At 41.3% G+C, this 18543-nt stretch overlaps 1 protein-coding gene across 1 annotated transcript; it reads right to left on the bottom strand.

The window, feature by feature from the left end:
- Positions 1–527: 527 nt before the first annotated feature.
- Ca2 (carbonic anhydrase 2) lies at positions 528–16002 on the bottom strand. Its single transcript, XM_015988214.2, has 7 exons — positions 15628–16002; positions 14349–14546; positions 7191–7309; positions 6677–6769; positions 5591–5653; positions 4400–4555; positions 528–1316 (listed from the first exon to the last, which is right to left on the bottom strand). The coding sequence occupies exons 1-7, from the start codon at positions 15659–15661 to the stop codon at positions 1197–1199; spliced, it is 783 nt and encodes a 260-aa protein (XP_015843700.1). The 5' UTR covers positions 15662–16002; the 3' UTR covers positions 528–1196.
- Between the last annotated feature and the right edge of the window lie 2541 nt (positions 16003–18543).

Below are 18543 nucleotides of genomic sequence, written 5' to 3'. Positions count from 1 at the left end.
AATAGTGAGGCATTTGTATATTAAGCATAGAGTCCAGAGCATGTTAAATTTGGCATTCCAGAATAACTCATACCCCAGCATTCCACGGTGAAGGCAGAGGATAGATGCAGAAAGGGATGAGTGAGAGAATGTTATTTTGTTCACTCACTTCTCCCTGTCTGCAATAGATACAATTTGCTGTTCTAAGACCCCGTTTGAACCCCACGGGTCACTTTGTAAACATACGGGCTTTATTTCCAAAGAGCTTCTATAGACTTCCTTCCTCCTTGGAGGATTCAGCTCAGTCAGTCCTGACATCTTGCAGGATGAATGTCCCAGGAATGTCCCAGGACCACACAAGTGTCACACAAGAGCTCAGAAAGCACTCCAAGCGGAGCTGGCAAACAGTGCAGGGCTCCAGGGGTTTTCCTTCAGTTGTAAGCCAGCTGTGAGGCTGACTATCGATACTGAGCTGATGGGGACCCTGTAAACAGACATTTGTTCTTTCATTTCTGTCCCAATAACACGTAAAATAAGGCGACCCTGAGTAGAATTCTGATTTTTATTAGAGAATATATCTAAAATACATTATCCAGTAAGTTATATGTTATCTGAAGGGAAATATACTCTGTATCACAACTATACCAATTTTTACATCTTCATTTACATCTCTAAAATTCAAAAGTCACCAAGTTACAACATAATTCATATTTAAGATAAGGTTGCTACAAATATATAAGCATTTTAAAAGCTTTTCTTTAATATAACATCTTGGAATAGTGAACTTTTATCTAATTTATAATCATAAAACTATGACTATTTTGCCTAATTTGCTTAAATTATCTCAGTTTGTCTCATGATAGGGGCTTGTAATCAACCATTCTACTTTCCTATGTTTTAAAAATAGCATTTTAGTAAACAGGCCTGAGTACTCATTATCCTGTGGCTGAGGCAAGAGGCCATGTCTGTCCTTTGCAATAGATTGCTTTGACTGAGAAGGTGTGCCGTAAGCCAGCCACCAACCAGCCGTCACACTACCACCATGCGATCCACCTGGGGCTTGTTCTTCACATTTTATTAGTAAGCACAACAGGTGAGAGAGGAAAGGCCTACAACATCAGACACAAAGGCGGGATCCAAATCACCAAGGTAGAATTGTGCTTAGCTACAGAGAGGCGCCACACTTGTAGTGTTTGGACGCCCACTCCAGGACCATTTTATTTGAAGGATGCTTTGATCTTTCTGTTCTTCAGGGGCTGGGCCGGGCGCCAGTTGTCCACCATCAGCTCTTCAGGTTCGCCCTCCGTGTTGAAGTTTAGTTTACGGAACACAGACATCTAAAGGATACGATGAAATTAAAAAAAAAAAAATAGTGTCAAAATATTACATACTTAACTGGCATGTTTTCTCTTTAAATGATGACTCCAAAGCTCAGCAGTGGTGACTCACGCCTTTAATCCCAGCACACAGAGGCAGACAGGTCTCTGAGTTCCAGCCAGCTGGATCTACAGAGCGAGTTCCAGGACAGCCAGGGCTACAGAGAACACCCCCCACTCTCTCTCTCTCTCTCTCTCTCTCTCTCTCTCTCTCTCTCTCTCTCTCTCTCTCTCTCTCTCTCTCTCACACACACACACACACACACACACACACACTCTCTCTCTCACACACACACACACAAAATAAAAAGTAAATGCAGCCTCCGATATTCACACTATCATGAATTCCAAACAGTTACATTACATGTGGATAGAGGATGGAAGTATGCTTTTATGAGTAATCTATTTATGTAGACAACAGGAAGCCACTGGGGTCTTTGATAAAATTTTCTGTGAGCTTGCTTTTCTTGTTTTCCTTTTAAATCAAAGTCAAAATTTCTGTAAATTAGTACCTCACATAAAGCAATGATACCAGTTTTAGATCTACATTAAAGTTTTGTTTTCTGTCTCAGGAAGACAAAGTACAGCAAGTACTCGAGTGTGTAAAGGGCCAGGCCTACGAGCTCCCGGGAAAGACTGAGTAGCTGGTATCTCTGCTTAGACACTCAGACACTCAGGTTGCACTGAGATTCTGAGACCCTGATCCTGGGAACTGGCTGAGTTTTAGTCTCCTTTGAGCTTGTTTTGGTTTCTTGGCTCAACATGGACACAGGCAGACACAAACGTGGAAAGTTCTGCTTATAACATACACCACAGCACTGTGGGAATGTGCCCAGAGATCAACCTTGAATGTTGTTTAGTAGGTGCTAGCCACCTTGTCTTTTCAGAAAAGGTCTCTCATTGGCCTGGAGCTTGACTAGGCTGAGAGGCTGGCTAACCTGTAAGCCCCAAGGATACATCAGTTCTCACTTCCCTAGCATTGGGATTACAAATTAACACCAACACATTGAGCTTTTTCACGTGCTCTCTGGAGTTTGAACTCAGGTCCTAGCGGTCCTGAGATAAGCACTTCAGAGAATGAGCCATCTCTTTAGTCCTAAAACTTATTTTATTATGTTGTTACAAATAGCTCACTTATGGCCCCTTCCCATCACTTACATCATATTCAAATATTGGTAAATTTGTTGCATCATTTTAGACTCAAAGACAAGGTTATGTGTAGAAAATTAAGATAGCAGAATATAACCGATTGTCTATACTGTTCATTTACCAACCATTCCCAGCCCTCATACTTTCTCATAAACCATTATCTGTCTTCCCCTAAAGCCACAATAGGTAAATTCCTTAAGTTTTACTTTTTCATGGTAACACTTTCTTTTGCTAGAATATAACTTAGAAATGAACAAGCGGCACAATGCTAGTCAGAGAGATGTGAAGAATTTGCTGAGCATCTTTGATCTTTAGAACACGGCTTCTGTGTCACAGGGAACAAGTGGAGGCTCCCTTAGAGGTGGTGTGTCTGGAGTTTTTTCAACCACCGCTATACAGAGCCAAGAAGCATAGCAAAGCGAAGGGAATCTTGGAGAAAGAACTAGAGCTGTGACTCTGAGCTGAGCAAGACAAGACCTCCCAGCCTATGTTCCATGATATGCAAATATGCCCTTACTATGGAATCTCAAACACTCAATTCGTATCTGTAGCTTAACATCATTTCTACAGTAAAGGGAAAATCCATTGCCCGTACTTACCTGTATTTGGCACTAGAGTGTGTGCGGACAATAAATATACCTGTCAAAGCAGCTATTGATAACAGACTTTGAAATATCATCAGCTGTACTTAGTGGAGAAATAAGAGGAATGCTGATGTTTTGCACCATATCTCAAACACCACTTCTACAGCAAGAAGTGGCATTTTAATCTTTTCCTCGTGCTACTTCAGGATGCTTGCTCAACTGTTAAAACTCCCAGTTTAACTTTCAAGTCACATTCCAGCCAAGCATACCATTGTGTGGCCCACTTTGATTATAATACATGTGACTTTCTAGTTGTATATTGATTTCTTCAAAGAACAGGTGTGAATTGTTTTTAACATTAATACATTAATATTCTAAAGGAGAGCACAGAAAAGAAAATGTGTTCCCAGCCATACCTGGTACTGCCCAAGGGACGAAGTGGAATGCACTTCCATTTTCCTGTGCTTACATTTTTTTTTTGGTTTTTTTTTTTTTTGGTTTTTTTTATCAGCAAATTCCAGACAGTGAAATAAGAAAGTCTGGCAATGTGATCTCTCTTGCATATTACAAGTCTGAACTCTCAGGATTTCAAAATTTTCCAGTTTTAAATTACACAGTTACTCAAATAATTGTCACTTCAAAACTGGCTGCAGTTGTCTTTTATATTACCAGGCTCTGACCTTTTGTGATTCCTGAGAAATGTCTGTTTTCCACATTTCAGCATATGCTGAGGAAGCCAGGGGGAAACCCATTTGTGTTCACTTGCATGGGTGCTCACAGGTGACTTGAGGGCTGCACTGAGCACTCAAACATCACAAATTGCTTAGAAAATGTAGGAACATATGATCTGAGCCTCTGAAGCAAGCTAGGGTGGGATGTTTTGAGAGATACATGTTCTCCAAGTCAAGACTACCTTGGTCAGGATTCAGAAGTGCATCTCACATTCACAAGACTTCACTAAGCTCTTACATCAGCGAGCAGGAGACTGGGAATCATCGCTGATATCTATGTAACCTTCAATATGAAATCTCATTTTTCAAAGCCTCTATTTCCTCCTAGCTGTCAAAAAGGAATACATTAGTAAGCAGACATCATTCTCTTGTAATCCTCACAGTAACCAACAATCATAGATTAAACTGCTTAAGAACTGCCTGCAGTGATGGTAATAACAGCAAATCTTTACTAACTGCCAAGCATTTCTGTGACATTAGCCACAGGATGAGAAGTCACAGGAGGATTATATCCCAGGCCAGACTGGGAAGGCCAGCTTTTCTGTGTCTGCTAAATGAGAACTCTCCCTAGGAAACCAACCTGCTCACTGCTGACGGTAATGGGTTCCTTGAGCACAATCCAGGTCACACACTCCAGCAGAGGTGGAGTGGTCAGAGAGCCAGGGTATGTCCAGTAGTCCAAGCTTCCAGGAAGAAGGGAGCGAGGATCAAAGTTAGTGAAGGCAGCACTCTTCCCCTGCAAGGCAAATGCACAGAAAAAAGTCAACACCAGATCCACAGTAGGAGACTATCATCCACCGGTCTAGTCAGCTCTTACTGGAAGTCTTTTGTACAGAGGTTCCAGGTTTATTGACAAACCAAATGAAGAACACTAACAGAAGACATTTCACTTGGAAACAGATTGGCTAGCAGGAGCATGAAAAATTAATTATGTTTCATTAAAACAATTCCTTAAGTTTTCCATTGCCCTTAGCTGATCATATCTGGCATTTATTTAAAGTTATATTGTTACCACTATAGTGGTAAATATAATTAGGTTGCAATATTAACAGAAATAAAGGATCTTTGATAATAAGGTGATAATTTTGCTATGATATTTCACAGCTACATTAAAGCACAATATTCAGCTCTGGACACAGCACTTCCAAAGCAGTAACTGGGTAGAAATGTGAGATTTCACACTTCTGTTTTTTCTCCTTTTTTAAGGGGAGCAAGATAGGTGCAAAGATTGTGCATTTCATAAGCTGGGTGCTATTTGAAGGTGAGCTTTGTGCATCCAGCCTGTCACAGGGATGGCCAGTCACTGCGAGTGAATGTTGCACATAAGCAGTTGCCCAAAAAACTCAGCACACCAATGCTGCACAAAAGGTTAAAGCACAGAATGGATGAACTAAGGCCATTCAATATGAATCTCCATGGAGCAGGCTTGTCCAACCCATATATCACTAGATCTCCGGGATTAGTATAGAGACCATAACATAACAAGCCTCCCACAATCACTTCTGTGTGAATCACTGATGTTTTGTTCAGATGATCTTTCTGGCTCCTTGATGTCCTCTGGTTCTTGTGTATGTATGTTTCTAATAGAAAGTCATTACAAGCCAAACTATTTAACAGAATTAGAATCCATTTTTGCAGAAGGAAAAATATTATTATGTATATGCAAGTATTTACTTTTACTGAACTATTCATCCAAACACCATGTCATCAATAAGACTATTCATTCTGATCAAAAGAATATCTCAAAATCTAGAGTATTGAAAAGATTTACCTTTGTTTTAATGGACCCCAGTGCATCAAGAACTTTCTGAAGGCCTTTTGTAGCAGGTCCAATCTGCAGAAAAGTAGGGGTTACAAAACCTTGAGTCAGTTGGCAACACTATCGTAAAATTCCTGAGAAAGAAGAAGAAGAGGAGGAGGAGGAAGAGGAAGAGGAAGGAGAAGCTACTCCTTAGCTTAGACATGCTACACATCATCCGTGGCTAGTAAAGATTGACAACAAAGCTGTCACTGAATCTTTAGCCTACCTCTGCTTCTGTAACTTGCTCCCCTGAATTACCTTGTCCTATGTCCCCCTATCACCTCCAACTGCTAAGCTGAAAGAACTCAAGAGCTGACTGAAGTTGATGCTTTTAAAGGAATTCACATTCTTGCCTACCCCATACAAATTGTCTTTTAGCTTTTCCCACACCCTTTAGCCTTCCTATCTCTTGACTTCTATGTTTCTTTTCAATCATTGGTAATCATGTCCTCAGGGCTTAAAGGCCTCACATTAGCAAATTTTCAGGACTATATCCTGAGCAGTTTTATCATTTTTCTCTTTCTGCTGTCGTTGGATGAGTTCATGAGCTCCTATAGCTTCCTCCTCAGCATGGGACACTACTCACGAGCATCCATTCCCAGAGTATTCTACACTCCCTTTTCCAACCTTCTAGGGACAGCTCAACTCTGAGATCTCACAGTTCCTGATATTTGCCAACACTGTGTCCCTGACCTAGACCCCCACCACCATTTTACCAGAACTTGATCTCATTTCAAGTCTATCCTAAGCTAATAAAGTAGTAACGTTAGCTGAAGGTTTGATTAAAGCAAATCATGTCCTACTGGTGACATTCAGCTTATCTACCTGTCTTTTCTTCACATTATTATCTAACTGGCTTCTAAGTGACACACTCAAAGTGTCTTTCAGATATCCATAAGGAAAGAATGGAGTCGGGGAGGGAGAATTAAGCCTAAAAAAACTTCAGTGCCAAAAATTTCCTCAAAATTTTTGTAGAATGTTCTTCCTGTTAAGAATATTCTGTCTGGCCAATAATTCTTGAAAGCAGAAACACAAAGAACTGGGTCATTAACTAACCTTCAGAAAAATGCCCAGAACAGCCAGTCCGTCTGGTTGCTGTGCAGCTTTTCCAAAATCACCGTATTTGGTGTTCCAGTGAACCAAGTGAAGCTAAAGTCATGGGAGAAAAACCACAGTAAATGATTCACATGATAAAAAAAAAACCAACAGATTTTATCTAATGACTACTCTTCCCTTTACAGCCAAAGGTTATTAAAGAGAAAATGTGGATAATTTTAAGAAAAAACTTGATTTAATTCTAGTTATACTTGATATAATAGCACATCACTTTGAGAACAACTCTAAGACAAGGAAATGTAGATGGAGAAAGGGTACAGATTTTATTTATGGATTTATAATAAAATAATGCTGTTCTGACAGACTTAACTGGATGGCAATGAAGTGTGTAAGAAACCAGTGTGAAGGTCCTTTGCAAAGAGGTTGTTCACTTGGCATGCGTTGGACTTATAAAACTAAGCTTTGTTAATTAATGCTAAACAGGCTTTTCCCTGTAACAAAGAAATGATCTTACCTCTGCAGCATATTTTGTTTTGTTCACAGTGTGCTCGGAGCCATGCCCATCAGATGAGCCCCAATGAAAGTGAAATTGGATCAATCTGTAGGTGCCATTGAGAGGTCCTCCTTTCAGCACTGAAATTAGAATACATAAGTGTAATGTCTCTGTAGACACATACACAACGCGCGCGCACACACACACACACACAGAGAGAGAGAGAGAGAGAGAGAGAGAGAGAGAGAGAGAGAGAGAGAGAGAGAGAGAGAGAGAAATTAAATCCAGACAGGTTAAGTTCAGAGTACTAACCAAAATTATTCCAACTGTGTTTTATTGTCCTATGTGCTAGCTGATGGATGGATGCCTTGTCCATCTTGGCTGGGTACATGGGTATGTCTCCTGCAGACTCTCGAGTCCAGAGAGAGACTTAATGTACGATTACTGAAAGGCCTAGTGGAATGATCTGTGAACCCAAGGGCTCGTCTCCCCATGTGGCCCAAAGATTATCTTGCCAGTCCAAACACCAGAATTTGTGAAAGAATTAAAAATATTTTAAAACTTAACTGTGCCTAACTGGCTTTGTCCCTGAAAATCTTCATCAAACGTCTGGAACTTCCTAATCTGTAATATGTGTCATTCAATTATTTATATCATTAATATCTATCATCTCTATGTGCAGTGCAATGTCCCTTATTATTTTCCAGAAGCTAAAACTCTAACTACAGAAACTATTCCGGATTCTCTATTCTGGAATTAACTTTGTTTTAGTCAATAAATCATCCTAGAGGCCACATGCTGGGACTCCTCCTTTATGGATACTTGACAAGTGTGTCTTGAAAGAGGATTACAATGGAATCAAACTAAAACTTTCACCTTACTTGTATGTATCTATGCCGTTTAAACAATACAGTTAAATGTTTTCAGAAGTGACTCAGTTCTACTATTTGATTTTTCTAGGATGAAAGCATCTGTTGCTTTATTTACATTTTACTGGCCTTGGACTATAATTCTATAAAATAATGAACTTAAATCCACAGTGGCTTTGTAAAACATAGGGGCAAAGTCTGTACAATAAATTTCATTTGCTTCATTTCACTTAAATATGTTTGGCCGGTAGCAAGACCTATTCATCTATTCAAAGTAAAGGGTGAAACCGGCTGAGATATGCAGTGTGGCCTTTCCACGGCAGCTAAGCAATCACTGGCTGCTGACTCTTCCAATAGGCCAAGAGAAAATAAGAAGAATGAAAACAGAAAGAATGAATCATAAACGGTGTTATATTACACATACGTGAAGAAATGTGAACTCATGTGTACTATGCTAAGATTGTATCTCTTGAAGCACAGAAGCTACTGTGTTTATTTATCTGATGAGACCACAAGGAAAGGATTAAGCCCAGGCCCCACACTAGGTTTTTTTCAGAAATGAAAGAACACCCTTTTTCCCCTTTTTATTCTTTTCTCATATATTACATCCTGACTTCAGTTCTCCCCTCCTCCCAGTCTTTCCCTACCACCCCCCTTCTCTCCCAGATGCACCTCCCACCCCCAACACCTCCCCCAACACACCCCACCCCACACCTCCCCTCAGAGAAGAAGAGCAGGCCTCCCAGGGACATCAACCCAACCAGGCATGCACCATCACAAATAGACACTTAACAGTGAAACCATCTTTAGGAAGCAATTTAGTGCAAGGGAAAAAGTTCTTTACACTGACTCCTCAAAGCTCACAATCAACTGACCAGTCATATGCAGCAAATATATAGTATCATTAGATCAGCCAAGGGGCAAATCCAATTCAATGAAACTATCCTGAGCATCAGGCATTACCGATCTAAGTATATCCGCTTTCCCCCAGAGAAGAATCAAATCACCATCTCATATTTTAAAGTGACCATGCTTTCCCACTGTTTCTTATTCCCTCCTTTTCAGACCTTGAAATTGCATCATCTTTCACTTGTTTTAAGTATTTTAAATGCAAATGTTTTCAGTGCATATACACTTTTATTTTAAAAGGCTTTGTGAACACTAGAAGAAATGATTCAATGATTAAATATACCCAGTAGTAACCTTTAACACTAGACAGACAGCTGTTTTAATCCACATTAAAATAAAACTTGTTGCTATGTAGATTAGAAGTCGATTGTGATTAGAAAAGGTTATTAAATCTTTAGAATTAAATTGCTACAGACAGCAGCAGTTCTGGTTTCAAAAATTGTTAGCATGGAGTTTAGTTGATTAAATTCTTTAAAAGCATCATTAGAATCTTACAATGCCTTTATCCCAGATAAATACAACATGTGTCACTTTGTCTAAGAAATAGAAATTACAACACTTGATTAAATATAGCTTACACTATATTCCAAAATATATTTATTTATTGTGACTGTGATACACCATTTTAAAAACTGTATTGGTTTATAATGAAACCTGCTTTTCTCCTACAAAAACATTTTTTTCAGGGTAGTAGAAATTACTGGCTGTATGATTATTCTCTGTAAAAATCCAGGCGGGGAACAGTACCACGGAGTCCATGCCTTCACTGTGCCAGAGAAACTTGTTCCACCAGGCGGCAGACAAAGAAAGGGCCTTTCTGTACTTGTTTATTCAAGACTTTCAAATTTTTATTTAAATTTCAACTCTTTTTTTTTTTTTTTTTTTTTTTTTTTTTTTGGTTTTTCGAGACAGGGTTTCTCTGTGTAGCTTTGCGCCTTTCCTGGAACTCGCTTAGTAGACCAGGCTGGCCTCGAACTAAATTTCAACTCTTAAAACCAGAACTTGTCCCAATTTTAACTTTTATAATCTGTTATCAGATAAACAGTATAAATACCACATAACACTATATAATAATGTCTTCTTATACTGAATACCTGGATAATTTACTAAACTATATTTTTGTTAAAATAGGAGATTCTATACTACTGAAATTAATTTGAAACTCCAATGAAATAACAGAAAATTTACCATTTTTCATTGTTTTTCTTCCTAGTCACTATTACTAATTACGATGTATTTGAACAACAAGCTAAAGACCACTGGGAAAAGTAATCACCCTTAATCCCAAATTACAAGTAAACATCCCCAATATGTTGTTCATAAACCAACATTTAGTGATTTCCTGTTCAATGAAAAACTTTCCATGGATAAGATGTCAATGTTAATACCTGAACATTTTTCTCCACAAATACCCTGAATTTTTTTAATTCATGTTTGCAATTTTTACTACTGTTTAAACTATGCATACTTTTCCTTAAACAGTAGCAAATAATCCTAGGACTATAGTATTGCAAATATATCTGCAAGGGGTGCTCATATTCCATTTCTTCTAAACAATGAAACATTTAGCTATCAACTTCATTAGAGTAGCACAATGAAAAATCAAGTGTGCAGAAGTTTTAGTTTAAGCTACAAAGGGATTACTTAGGCTTAAGCCTGACCCCTTTTAGGAGAGAGTTTCACTACTCAGCGTGCTTAGGAAACATGGCTTAGTGTCCTAGGTATTAGAGATTCTGCTGACATCATTGACCACATGCATGGAAAGCCCCTCCTTGGTTGCTTATGATGGCTTGTGGAAGGTAAATTTACAGCTTCAAAATTAAGTCCCTGTAAAGTTAAACAGAATCCATGTACAAAGCCCCATTATGTTATCCAGACAATGGTCGGCTTCAAAGGCACACAGGGAACCACGAGCTTCCTTCTTTCTTCTTGAATTAGCATAAACAAATAAACGTTGTTTCTGTTTTTAAAAACAGAGAGCTGACTGAGATGAATACAATGTTGTGAGCTGACCCAATAATTCCAACATTGCTCTCAATATTCTCCCGTAACTTTGCAATAAAGCACAGAGTTCTAAACTTATTAACAAAAGTTAATAAGTTAGCAGTGGTTAATTAATGCTTTGACTGTTTTTGTACCAGAAAAAGCTGGCAGGAAAATATCTCAAGCAGAAGTTTATTCCTTCATAATACTTTTTTAAAGAACTTAAAAGGATTATTAACAATATTTCATTAATTTAAGATTATCGGCTTTAAACTAATTTTGAAAACTTTAGTGTGGACCTCAGATTAAGACCTATTAATTCCATGTGTTAAAGAAATTACCTGTGGGTAAAATAGACAACACCAAATTCAGCTAGCTCAGTTTCTGACACCAAGTACTTAAGTCTGTGTGTAAGATAACATTCAGAACATACAGCAAGGCCAGAATTAAGATAAATTCTAGAAGGCTTGGATCTCAGTGTCGGGGTGGGGGTGGAGGTGCGGGTAAATGACTGATGCATTTAAATGCAGAACATAAGAAATTAAAAACAGCCCAACAGGGACTCCTTAGTGTTAATTTTCAAATATCAAGTAACCAAAATGAATTCATTTTAGAATTAAGTGTACAGTAAAATTACATCAGTTTTTTAAAACATGGTATGTACAACTAAATGTTGAAGATGCTTATCATTTGAAGATTCTTACATATATTTATATACAACACATAATATAATGATATATATATATATATATACATATATATTTTTTTTTTCAGTCCACTAGTTAATGTTTCCAGGAAAGTAGTGCTGACAAGGACAAACTTCAGGAGGTGATTCTTTCTTTCTTCATTGTTGTGGGCTGACTATAGCATTATTACTGTTTGTTCTACTTCTGAGAATCTAAGAATCCTTAAAAAGAAAAATCTAAAGGGTATTTTTCCATGTGGCTAATTACTTTTTAACTTATTCTGTAAGTGGGTTTTCCTTTTATATCAACATTTTAATACATTCTAGATTCTTGTTTGACCAAAGTCACTGAAGGAGATAGGAGACACTGGGAAAATTACAAAGGAGTCTTCCACAGCAAGGGAGAACAGTTCGCTCTAATCTTTGTGACCCTTGTTTTTCCTAGACCTTTCTGCTATCTAGGGCACATAGACACACATCCTGTACTCTCTTTAACCCCCTGGAGTTTCCTAATTCCCTTTGCTGGAGTCTCTTCCAACACACCCCAACCCTTTATTCCTTTGAATGACCCTTATTTACTCTGGAAACTCTTTACTGAGGTGTCATGTGGAAGTCGAAGCCTCCTTTGTGTTTCTACTGTCCCTAGAACCACATCATTTTTCAAGTACCAAAGTGACAGCCTTCCTTTTCACAGATATTGATAGACACCCAACTGGGGACATTGTCTGTGAGTCTCTAGCTAACAGACTTCCAAATGCCAGGAATTCCCACCTGAGGAATAAGTTTAAATCAAAAGAAGTATTGGTAGCCACATATCCTGTTCCCCAGCCCCTTCCCTGCCTGGGATTTCAAGAGCCTGGTTGCAAGCTCCTGCTATGAAACCACCCCCTCTACCCTATCCTCCAAAAGCTCTGAAACCCTGATGTGTACCACCTAAGCCCTGATTTCTCTCTTTAGACCACCCCGCCCAACACACACACACACACACACACACACACACACACACACACACACACACACACTTTCATGCTGTCTGTTTCCGGTGCTAGGGTCTTAAATTCTCCTCAAACAATTCTTACATCAAACTATCCACTCCAATGACCCCTTGGATCCCATATCAAGAGCCTGCAGTTCCTTGAACAGTTTATTTTTGCATGTATCAAGGTTCTTTGCAAGTCAGGGCCTGTTATTTCTATATCCTTCGATTTTAGATATCTTCAGTACATTCTGGACTCTGAGGGTACAAGAAAGAAATCAGGCTTCAACTGCCCTCATGACCCTTATCTTATGAGGCATGAACTGACGTTAGCGATGATGACAGACTAGGAGTTAGAAAGATTCCTAGTAAGGCAGAGAAGGGGAGGGGGCACAGCTAGGTAATAAAGGTGGCGAATTTCCAAGAGAGCCAGCTTCTTCACCTCCCTCATGACTTGAGATAAAAGCTTAAAACAAAGGCTCTGCAAGACTTCTGTCTCCCACCAGCAGGCCCCCTGCTGATGGACTGACTCAACAAGTTCCAAAGGCTGCTCAGGACAAGTCACACAACAGTTCTGGGCCAATCAACCATCCTAGCTTTCTTCAAACTGACCAACCCTAGATTAGGGGAGGAAAATCTTTCAGAGACTTAAAAAACCCTGCCCTCGAGAAAAGACTAGATTTTTTTTTTCTTTTTGACATTCTCAATTCCTCTTTTTCTTGCAGAGGGTCTTTTTCTCTGTGTGTCTGCTGCATATGTATGTTTCCCCATCCCCCAATAAACGCGCCTGTCTTCAACTGTTGATTCTGTGTGAAGTATTTGTGGTTTCTCTGCTGCTAGTGAAACAATGGTCAACCTGATTAGAATGCTTTAATTACACATCATATGCATGCATTTAGCATGGTCATTACTTCCAACTCTGACTGCAACTGTAGCTGTTTCCTGTCTTTGCCTTTTCATCTAACACAACTCCTTCCCCAAACCACCAAACATAATGCATTTACAGGCCCATTTCATTCAGTGACCTCCAAAGGAAAACATTCAGGAAAATAGGACACTAGCAATTAAATCAGCCAGTGAGCAATCAAGACAGTTACTATGTCTAAATGGGATCAGTCTCTTCTTTCTAAATAAAGAAGAAAAGCATTCACCAGCATCCTGTCAACGGCCCTATTACAAATAAATTATCGTAACTGTTTTTCAGTAACCGGCTAGGCATATCCAACCAACTCTGAAAAATCTTCACTTGTGGAATAAATTTCTGAATAAGATACTGGTACCTTTACCATGCTCTGCCGACACTGACATATTCACCAGGAACGTCTACATTTTAAGTCATCAGACACATCACTTTCCATGCTGCTGACTTGAAGACAGCAAAGACCTACTTCTCTAGGATAGACATCATCAACTCAGAGGGACAAATGTTTTAAAACTTTAAAGAATCTTAAAAGTTTAAAGGCTTTGTGAATTCCCTGGTCTCTGGATTGCTAAGGACCTGGCTTGCTTTCTGTGAATTCTCGCAGGCACATTGCCTGATGCCCTACATAGCTCACAATCTGACGAGGTAGAAAACAGCCCCAGGAGGGTTCAAAGTAATTTGCCTACTTCTAGAACCTAAGGAAGAAATCAGAGTGACATCTTGGCTTCCAGAAACAAACTGTGGTGGCAGGGGCCTCCGGCCAGTGTCCCTGTATCTTCCACTAAGATAGAAAATAATTATTGGCTAAAAGGCCCAGTATTTCTTAAATACTGACCTGCACAGTCCTGGGAGTCATCAAACTCAACGTTGAAGGAATGGCCGTTGTTGAGAATCTTTTTGGAAGTAGCTTGGTCATAGCACACACTCAGAGGCTGAAGCGCAGGGTCATACTGGGCAGTCTTGGTATCAATGTCCACCGGGGACTGCCGCTCTCCATTGGCAATGGGGAAGTCCTTGTGCCAATGCTCTGGTCCTGGGGGTGAAAAGACATCCATCTGTGAAGTCATCAGTGTGGGAAAGGAGACACTAGCCACTAGAAGCCACCAGTAATTCTAGAGAAAGTCTGCTCGGTTTCAGATTTGGAGGTGATACTTAATAGCACTGTAACGTTTACAAAAACAAAAAGTGCCTTAGTCTCCTTATTTGCAACATCAGGTAATAATATTTCAAGTCTTCCTAATAAAGGTCAGTGTGAAAATTAGAATCCATACACATCTATTTTTTTTTAACAGAAACATAAACAATTTTGAGGTCTTTTTACCCAAATTCAATAACTAAAACTGGACAGAACTGCTGTTAGGGATGTGGTCTCGCTGGGAATATACATCCTCTTGCGATTGAGTTTGGGATATGTATTCTTCCTACGACATTATAACAAATCCGGATACCTCCTGCTGTCACACTAGGTGACAGTACAGACCAAGGCTCAGGCACAGTCACCTCCTTTAGAATTCTCTCTCCTAGGGAGCCCACACACTTCAACCGCGAGCCAGGTGCATCTTCCTCTCCCCTCAGCTGGCCTCAGGCACCTAGGTCTGTGACCAGGAAGACGTCCGGTTATCGAGGACACTGGAAGTTGAGAAATGAATGGAAAACTCTGGAGCCAGCGCGATTAGATTTAAACTGGCTCCAGAAGATGCCATGACAAAGTACGCTTGGAATCTTAGCCACAGGTGCGGCAGAGAGTGATGCGAAGGGGACAAGAGCCACTTCCCCCCGCCCCCGCCCCTTAATCTTCCTGTGACCTACAACTAAAATATTCGTAACAATCTTTGTGCGATTCTGCCTGGGTTTGCATACGGTGACCAGCTGTGGTCCCCATAGGTACTGTTTCCGATTTTGCGTTGGGCTGTCCCTCCCGGCCCCTGTGCGCGGCCGGGATGGCTTGAGATCAGATCCTCGACAGCGCTCCGAGTGGCGCCAGGGACATCCCAGCACGGGGACCCTGCTGGGACCCAGGCATCCAGGCTGCGCTACGGGAGCCGCGGTGCTAGGCAGGTGCCTGAGCGGAGACCGGGAGCGCGCGGCCCGGAGCGCGCGGCCTCCGCACTCACCGTTGTTCCCGCCGTATCCCCAGTGGTGGGACATGGTCGCGCCGGTGCTTGGGGCAGAGCAGCAGTTGTCCTGTGACTAGCGGTCTTGCAGTATGTGTCGCGGGTCGCACGGTCCGGCTTTTATAGGCTCCCGCCAACTTGGTGCTTTGGGCGGCCCAGGGGAGGGACCGAGTGGACCTGAGCAAGGGGAGGAGACGGTGGAGGTGGCGGATGGAGGTGACAGGCGGAGGCCTGGGTAGCCGGGGGCTCCCGCTGCTTGGTCGGGGCGGGGCGCCCTCCGGCTTGTCTCCGCTTCTGCGTCCGACCCGCTCTGCCGCAGTCGTGCGCTCTCCACCCCTCCCGGGCGCGGCGCTGCCTCCCCGGCCGCCGGCGACCCACATCCCCGGCCCCCCGACATCCCTGTCCCCACTGTGCGCACAGCCTGTGCCACCAGCCCACAGAGCTCGACTTCGCTTCCCAGAGTCGCCCAACCCCCGGAACGCGGCCCGCACGAGGCTGCCGAGTTTGACCTTGGGCGGGGAGCGTCTTGGAGGCGCCCTGAGCGGGGATCCCCGAGCCCGGAGCGGGGAGCCGGGGGCCCCCTGCTGCCCGGCTGCGGGAAGACGACCTGGCCTCCCCACCAGGGCGCCCTCCTCCAGCTTCTCACTTGCCCCGCAAATTAACCCAAGGCACCGAGCTTTCCAGTCGCGTGTTAATTTAACACGATCAACACTTCTCAAAAATCGATTTTCTTTTGGAATCGGGTTTTTAAAAAGAAAGTCTTCCAAAGTAATGAAAACTTTCCCTGCCTGGTAAAGGAATTAGCATTTGGAATGCCTAAACAAACAAAATAATTTGATCAAAATGACTTAAAAAAAAAGAAAGAAAGGTAGCTGTCTGACTTTCCAGGGATACTAGGGCGTCGCAGGGACACATTTCTCAGTGTTCCGTTTGTGCACTTATGTTTAAACATTTCCTTTTCACATAACACTTTGTTTTTCCCATTCTGACTTTGAGAACGTTTTCGTAGACTTCTGAATCTATTGTGGACCCGAGGCCATAGTATTTAGAATTAAAACTGAGCTGGATACAGTTAGGGGTGGGGGTGGGGCTAGACATCACGTTACCTATATATATTAAAATCTATGAGTAAATACAATGACAAATTAGCATGTGACATTTTGAGTGTTCTCGGAATCTATGTGCATTTGTTTCAGCCAATGTCACACATTGACATGATGCATGTGTAGATCTTCTTGTTCTTATTCTAAGACTCAGAAGATTGTGTTCGTCTGTATACATGAGTCTTTAGGTTGATGTCAAGGGAAATTTTTGACAAAGGAGCATCAGTCACAAATTTTAGATTTCTGGGTCATTACAAAGTGCAATTCACAGGGTGTCCCTTCGATCTGTGACACTGGACTCGCATAATTTGCTGCGTGGCCCTCACTCATTTCCTGTGAAGCCTACTGTTTCAACACAGCCATGCACGGAACAGGAACGGATTTGAGTAAGTACCTCTCAAGACTTCAGACCCCACCAACTGGGGTTGCAGCTACTGGGAATCTTCATCAGCTCAGGTACTTCTTAGGGAGCCAAGCCCCTGCTGGGGAGTCTTGCTTGTCTGCCTTCGCACAGTCAAGAGAGCCTCAGGTATTGTATTTCTTACTCATTTCCTTTTCTAATTACAGTGGTGGTCGGCATTTTCCTTCTCCTAGGTTTTCCTGATGGAGATGGCTTGCACAGTCATGTAGATCAGTCACTGTCTAACTCTGTTGTACTGCCGTCATTCCTCCCAGGCTGCCATCATTCACTGGCTCCCAGAAACTGACATTGGGTTTTTAAAAGTAAAAACAATACTTACCTGCTTAGATCTTTTTAGAGGGAAGAAATGTACCTCCGGGGGATATGCATGTATGTATGTGTATATACATATATCATGACGATCAGAAAAAAACTTATTTAAAAATTACTAAAATCATGTTCCACTTATTATAATAAAAATTCTTTATCATGAATCTGAACAAAATTTTAAAACAAAATGAGAAAGCATTTGATTTACTCCCAAATACAGATAGTTAATATATGTTACAAAGAAATACATCTGATTTATGCAATAATTAATGAAAGAAGTGGATAGTCTCATAGTGATTAATTGGAGTATTAAGGTTCAATGGAGACTGAGAGACATCCCTTCTCAGGGCTCCTAGAGCTCTATATGTAGCCATCTCTCTACTATGGTGCAGCGCTCTAAGCTGACACCACTGTCTAACCACCTGTTTGTAACCCACCTCCCCAATATGCTATTGATTGTTCATGGTGAAGTGAGAATAATCACACCCAGCTAGAGCTGTTGTACAAATTCAGCTAGTGAATGCACATTAATCACCTGCCACCTGAAGCCATCATCGGTAAGTCATGACTTCAGAGTCTATCCTACACACGACTGTACAAAACACCATGCAACAGATGTAAAGTAAACATCTGGGCAAAGGGGAGGGAGGAAGATATATATATATATATATATATATATATATATTACATATATATATATATATAGAGAGAGAGAGAGAGAGAGAGAGAGCCTCCAGTTGTCTGGATTTTCCTTGTGGAGGGAATGAAGAGTGTATGGGACATGAACATCCATTCTACCACACACTGAGCCGTTCAAGTGTAAAGTGTGTCATATTCTCCTGGCTAAATTTTGTCAACTTGACACAAGCTAGAGTCATTTGAGAAGAGGGAACCTCAATTGAGAAAATGCCTCCCTCAGATCCAGCTGTAGGGCATTTTCTTAATTAGTGATTGGTGGAGGAGGTGGGCTGGTAGTCCTGATTCTATAAGAAAACAGGCTGAGCAAGCCAGGGTGAGCAAGCCAGTCAGCAGCACCCCTCCATGGCCTCTGCATCAGCTCCTACCCCCAGGTTCCAGCCCTGC

The sequence above is a fragment of the Peromyscus maniculatus genome, chromosome 2 (assembly GCF_049852395.1).
Source record: "Peromyscus maniculatus bairdii isolate BWxNUB_F1_BW_parent chromosome 2, HU_Pman_BW_mat_3.1, whole genome shotgun sequence".
Taxonomy (NCBI): Eukaryota; Metazoa; Chordata; class Mammalia; order Rodentia; family Cricetidae; genus Peromyscus; species Peromyscus maniculatus.
The sequence above is the reverse complement of the archived record's forward strand: the minus strand, read 5'-3'. Positions and strand labels throughout refer to the sequence as shown.